The sequence below is a fragment of the Asparagus officinalis genome, chromosome 7, assembly GCF_001876935.1.
Source record: "Asparagus officinalis chromosome 7, Aspof.V1, whole genome shotgun sequence".
NCBI classification, from domain to species: domain Eukaryota; kingdom Viridiplantae; phylum Streptophyta; class Magnoliopsida; order Asparagales; family Asparagaceae; genus Asparagus; species Asparagus officinalis.
The window spans coordinates 66,362,158-66,368,630 of record NC_033800.1 but is presented as its reverse complement, the minus strand read 5'-3'; the positions used below and the strand labels follow the sequence as shown (position 1 = coordinate 66,368,630).

Below are 6,473 nucleotides of genomic sequence, written 5' to 3'. Positions count from 1 at the left end.
TTATAATATGGAATTAACAATCAAATATTTCTATTGTTGTTCCTGATGCAGCATGCCCTTCTCAATTGAGGACATGACAAGTACTGTACCAGAGAAGATCTTCAGGGATGTACCACCAGTATCTGAGCTTCTCGAGAACCCAGCCTTCCAATTTTTACAGGAATGAGGCAGTTTGAACCTCGAGTACTCTCTAATTTGTTTCATTCATTGCCACGGCGATTGCCTCTGGAGCAGCAAAAATGGTTGCTTCTTCTCAAATGTTGTAAATCCATTCATTTCCCCCATAATGTTATGTAAAGTTCATTTTTCCACATTAGTATTCATAGGACTTTTAGAGGCCAGTGTCAGTGAGGCCGGGTTGAATTTTTGCCCCCCTGTAGCATAGCTTTTTCATTCCGGTTCCGAGGTGGGGAAAGCTCCAAAAATCCCTCTTGGCATTGTAAAGTAATCGGTTATTGTATAAATAAATAAATAAGAATCACGAGCAGGTATTCAAATAGAATGAGAATGCCTGACCTTGTTACTGTTATAGTAGTTGTATATTTGAGCCAAAAATACCTGACCCTGTTAATGTTATAGTAGTTGTATATTTGAGCCAAACACTAACTTCCTTTGCGTGCTCCAAATGTAACATAAGTACTGAAGTATTATTGTAAGGCATCAGCGAATTATCCACAGAACATCCAACAGGTGCGCAGAAACAAGATTTTCGACAATATCAAAGTCTCCTTCGCTATGTTGTAGTTAAGCTTTGATGTTTTCTTTGGTGAGCATTTCGCTGAGAACAAGTCAAACGAGAATTATCTCCTCTATGTTATCTCCACATGTACACATTTTTTTATTATTATATTTCACAGTGAATGCCGCCCTTAGCCAGCACTATTACCCGCTAGAGATGGGCTATAAATAGATGTATGGGGCTGTATTGTAGCCAACATCTCAATCTCCAAGTCATTAGATTAGTAATCAAGAGGAGAACTTGAGGATTTTTTTTTTTTGCCAAATGGCTTGCAAGCAAACGGGAGTTTTTCTCATGATGGTTGTGGCCATTGGGCTTGTTTCTCTGGCTTCAGCAACGGAATTTGTGGTCGGAGATGATAAGGGATGGAACCTTGGAGAGAACTACACTGCTTGGGCTATGGGCAAGGAGTTTAAAGTTGGAGACACACTTGGTATAAAATATTCTCTCTCTTTTCTCTAAATTATATGCACAAGCTATGGCATTAATCTTAGGACATAAGAAAGAATTTAAATTAATAATAGGGTTAGCTGCATGTAGAGCTGTTTTGAACTTACTGCCCTTTTAGTTTCACTGTTGCAGATTGACCCTGATTTTTTTTCATTTACGTTATTATTTAGCGTGAAGTTTTGGTACGTACCGTGACAAGTTGAAATTAGTGAGTCTATCTTAGGGGTCTGCAACAATGGAACTACAAGAGCAGTAACTTCAAACAACGATACTACGTACAGAGAGACTATGTGCAATTATAACCCTTGAGACTATGAGATATATCTTATGTTTCCAATTAACCCCATTACAATAACTCTTATATATGCCGAAACATATTACAGTGTTAACTTAAACGATTTTAATCATGCAGTTTTTAACTATAAAATCCCAAATCACAACGTCATCAAAGTCGATGGCGCGAATTTCAAAGCGTGCACGTCTCCGGAGAACAGCGAGCCTCTTGCAACAGGCAGCGATACCATCACCCTCTCAACTCCCGGCAAAAAATGGTACATTTGCGGAAAGAGCGATCACTGTGAACGAGGAATGAAGTTGGTCATCAATGTTGCTTCCGATGTTGAGGCTCCAAATTCACCCCCTCAACCTGACAGTTCATCGAACAAAATCGAAGTATTTCAGTATTTGAGTCTGATGGCAGCAGCGATGACTGTGGCTATAGCATTCGTGATTTAAACGAGTTTATATCACCTTCTATCGAATAATTTATGGCGTGTTTGACGAGTTTATGTACTTGGTTTAGTATGTTATGGGTTAATTTTATTTTGAAATAATTTTGAATGCAATTGAATTGAAGCAATGTTATGTGGCGTTCGTCTTTTTCTTGTTAATTTGCAATTTCATTCTTATGGTTATGGCAATGGCGATGATGGTGGAAGTAGAAATCAGAGATGAATTTTGATCTTTATTGAAGAATTAGGACGTCAACGTAGTTGTAAAAGCTATATGTTGATACAAATATTGTGTTTGATATCTTCTACACTTGGTTTAGAAATATTATGTCCTTATTTTTGTGATGAGGTAATTTAGTAGTGCAATTGAACTCAAACAACATTGGTCATAATCTGCCATATATGTTATACTAGAATTTCTGCACATGCATTTACATTTAGCATTTCTGGACGTGCATAATGCACGTGCTAAACAAATAAATTATAAAAAGTATTTCGTATATGAGTATTTTTGCTGGATCTCTACTATGAAAACTTCAAAAGCTATTCATTTTAGGGGTTAATTTGAGAAAGAAATGAGATTTCTATTTCCTTATAGATTAGGATAGATAACTCTATATGTCTACCACTCATACATATTTTCTCATACCCTCACTATTTCCATTATTGATTAGTACAGAAAAGCGCCGGAGTTCACCGGAGCTCGTTGGATATCAAATTTAGGGCATCGACAAATTTTTGATAAAAATTTTTAAACTTTTTTATTTTTCTCCTAATTTTTACATATTCTCACTATTTCATGCTAATAACTTGTTTAATTTTAGATTTTAAAATAATTTTTAAAATATTTATGAATTTTGTGAAGAAAAAATAAAGAAATTTGCATATGAAGTTAGAGGAGAAATTAGGGAAAATTGTAAAAGTTAGTGTATTATTTTTCAAATTTTAAAAGTGAATATTGTTTAAATTATTTAAATTAGGCAATATTAAAAATATAAAGGTTTGACATTTGGTAAAAATTATGGATGTGTAAAATCGATATTAGAGGATTTAATTGTAAATTATATTTTTTGTATTTTTTGTGTAATATTGATATTGAAAAATTTTTACTCTTCAGATGTAACGATGAACGATCGAATCGTAATTCTTTGTTCATATGATGAGAAGATTAACTATCTCGAGAATAATATGCATGTATACAAAGGAGGTGTGACGAAGCCACTATTTATATCAAAATCATATACTTTCGATGGATTGGTTAATGACTTACTCAAACTTACATTAACCAATCCACGTGAGGATCACCTCAACGTGATTTGCAATTATTCTGTTACGGAGAACAGAACAAGCGGCATTCAAATCTCAAATGACTATGATATAAGTCGCATTGGAATATTGTATGATGAGAAGCGTTTGGTGAAATTATTTATTGAAAAACATCATAGAAATTTGGGCAAATTGGTGAATCACAATGGAGTATACTCTCGCATGTTGAAGGACTTTGAAGTTGACTCCACCGGCTTTTTGTCTCCGCAACAAGATATGGATGGACACAATCATAATACTTGAGCGGTCCTTCGTTTGTGGGTACTTCAAATGCCTTTGATGATAACGCTCCCCATCAAGATATAATGTCTTCCACAGAAGTGACGATAAAAGATGATAATGCAAGTGTTAAATACGATGATGATGACAAAGAGGATGACTTATAAATTATAGCATTATGTGTTTGATAGATCGTGATGAAGGGAACAACCAATATATTAACAGGTGTTATTCTAACAATGAGTATGTCGTATTAGAGGATCCGCCGCCCGATGAACTTTATGGAGAAGAATGGATTGATGGCTTCACAATAGAAAGTATTCCTATTTGCACTAATTTAAATGATGATAAATAAGGTGAGGACTTCTCATTCAGAAAGGACGGTCTATTTGAAAGCAAGGAAAAATTGATACATGCGCTTCGTTTGTGGGCCATCAAAAAATGTTAAGTTTAGGCAAACAAAAAGCAAGGTAACAAGCTATAATGTAGTTTGTTTTTACCGCAAAGATGGTGAGGAAGAATATACTGGTGGGCACTATAACAGAAATGCAAAATATCATTGGAAGCTTAATTCACGTTTAGGGGTAAGAGTAGGCGGGCAATTTAAAATAACACGCTACAACGGACTTCACACATGTAGTAATCCTAAATTAGAGATGAATCATAAACACGCATCCACCTCTTTCATATATCGATTGGTTATGACTAAACTAATGAAGGATTTTGATCTAAGGCCAAAGGATATTCGTATTTTAGCGCATAAAGCGACCAACTTGGATGTATCATACAACAAGTGTTAGAATGCTCGGAGGAAGGCAATGATAAAAATATTCAGAGATTGGGACAAATCTTATGAGATCTTACCACATTATCTTGAAGCACTCAAAAAAATACGAGAACAATGTACGAAGTATCATTGGATCCTGTTGACGACGGAGATAGACGATTCATAGGGGTATTTTGGGCATTTGGGCCTTACATTGAAGAATTCAGATATTATTGTCCTATTCTTAGTATTGACGACACTAACTTATTTGGTAAATATAAAGGTATTTTGCTTGTTGCAACCGGTGTAGATGCAAATGAAGGTTTATTTTCTTTGGTCTCCGCAGTGGTTGATGTTGAAAACACGAAAAATTAGTCATGGTTTTTTTGCATGTATTAGATATCATACCCTTAGTGTGCGAACACGGTCGATTACATTCATATCTGATAGGATGAAAGGAATTCCAATAGCACTTCAATGATATTTTTCGTCACCGCATCACCATCGCTATTGCTTGTGACATATTGGGGACAACTTCGAGAGGAAGTATGGACAAGTGCATCTTCAAGATCTTCTTTGGCAAGCTAGATGTGCAATGGAAAATTTAATTTATGAGAGACTACGGGAGAAGATTATGTCCATTTCACAAGCTGCACATGATTGGATCGAGACTAGTTTGGGTCCGAACAATATCGATAGGTGGGCCTTATGTGAAGATGGCGGGAAACAATTTTGTATGATGACCACTAACGCTTCTGAGAGTTTCAATGGTGTGCTTAGGGGAGCATGCAGTATGCCACTACAGTCATTTGTTACAAAAATATTTTACAAACTTAATAAATTCTTCTTCAGACAACACACACTTTGGGCAAATATCCCGTCGGAGTTGATGCCAAAAGTTAAAGGTATATTAGCGGATCGGATTGTGCAGGCTTGATCATTTCGTGTCGTTAGATACAATTATAATATATGGGAGGTCATTGAGGGAATATCACATAGATAAAATCGCTCTTACAAAGTTAATATGCTAGTGGATCAAACTTGTGCATGCACTTGTAATATACCACATTACAATGACTTCCTTATTACCATGTTGTAGCAGCTTGTTTGGATCTACAAGGAGGTGCGAGGATATCACATTATACATTCGCCACAAATTAGTATTCAACTTATAACTACCAACAAACATACAAATAGTGTTTTCGTCCACCATATAATAATCAACATTGGACACAAGGCAGGCCACGAATATTACCTCTTGTGTATAAAAGATCAGCTAGACGACCTCGCTCTGTACGAATTAGAAATAATATGGATGATGGTCGAGAAAGAATTAGGAGGAAAAATAAGTATAGTAGGTGGGATCAACCGGGCCACAACAATAGCAGTTGTCCAACTAGGCTTATTTGGGGTTTAATTGTATGGAATATATCGCTTATGGTTTTTGTAATATATAACCTTTTATTTTTAATCTTGAATATGTGACAATCGTTTTACATGTTCTATTCTTATTTTTCTTTTTATGCTAGATGTATTCTTTACTTAATATTGAATATTGAATACATATGATTAAGTCATTCAACTAAAAAATTTAATGTATTGTATTTTAATTACAGAGATATCCATTATGGATCCGGGACCGATGCAGCCCGACATATCATACCTTCAGATATATCATTTTTCACACAAGATTGGCTTGAGATAGGTAAAAAATGTTGTATATATTTCTTATTTTTGGCGTTAGTTTCAATTTTTGTATTCTAAAAGATTTTTTCAATTTTGATTAATGTGCAACCCGTAATAGAAATCAGCATAGCGGACCATTCCCAGAGTCACTCGGGCTGGGAGATGGAGGATAATCGAGTACTACAGTTGGTAGCTCAGGTCGGATTTTGGGAGTGTTCATCAATGAGATATATTAGGCTTGACTGGACCATTATCAGTGCCTTGATTAAGAGGCGGAGACCGGAGACCAACACCTTTCATATGTATATAAAGGAGTGTACCATTACACTTTAGGAAGTAGTCATCATATTTGGGCTCCGCATCGATGGCCCGGTTGTTACGGGTACAGATGACCAAAATTTGGTCGAAGTATGTGAGAGGCTTCTTGGGTAGGTTTTCGATTTGAGGAGTGGTGCGATGAAGTTATCGTGGCTTCGATCGACATTTATAGGAGATATACCGATTGACACCATGGATGAGACGACTCAATATTATGCTCGTGATTAGATATTGCACA

General features: G+C 35.8%; 2 protein-coding genes across 2 annotated transcripts in view; both read left to right on the top strand.

Annotated features, from left to right (window-relative positions):
- The window catches only part of LOC109846574 (myosin-7-like), a 39,909-nt gene extending 39,372 nt beyond the window's left edge, over positions 1-537 (top strand). Inside the window, exon 43 of the mRNA XM_020415822.1 lies at positions 52-537. Within this exon, the coding sequence (XP_020271411.1) occupies positions 52-166 (115 nt within the window). The 3' untranslated portion in view covers positions 167-537. The remainder of the gene's footprint in view (positions 1-51) is intronic.
- On the top strand, positions 1,004-1,924 carry LOC109847275 (basic blue protein-like). The gene is made up of 2 exons (XM_020416514.1): positions 1,004-1,172; positions 1,602-1,924. The coding sequence occupies exons 1-2, from the start codon at positions 1,004-1,006 to the stop codon at positions 1,922-1,924; spliced, it is 492 nt and encodes a 163-aa protein (XP_020272103.1).

What these genes read in the sequence shown, in the direction of transcription:
- LOC109847275 (XM_020416514.1), top strand. Translation starts at nt 1,004, where the DNA reads ATGGCTTGCAAGCAAACGGGAGTTTTTCTCATGATGGTTGTGGCCATT. An exon ending in TAAAGTTGGAGACACACTTG is followed by an intron (nt 1,173 to 1,601) that starts GTATAAAATATT and finishes TTAATCATGCAG; the next exon opens with TTTTTAACTATAAAATCCCA.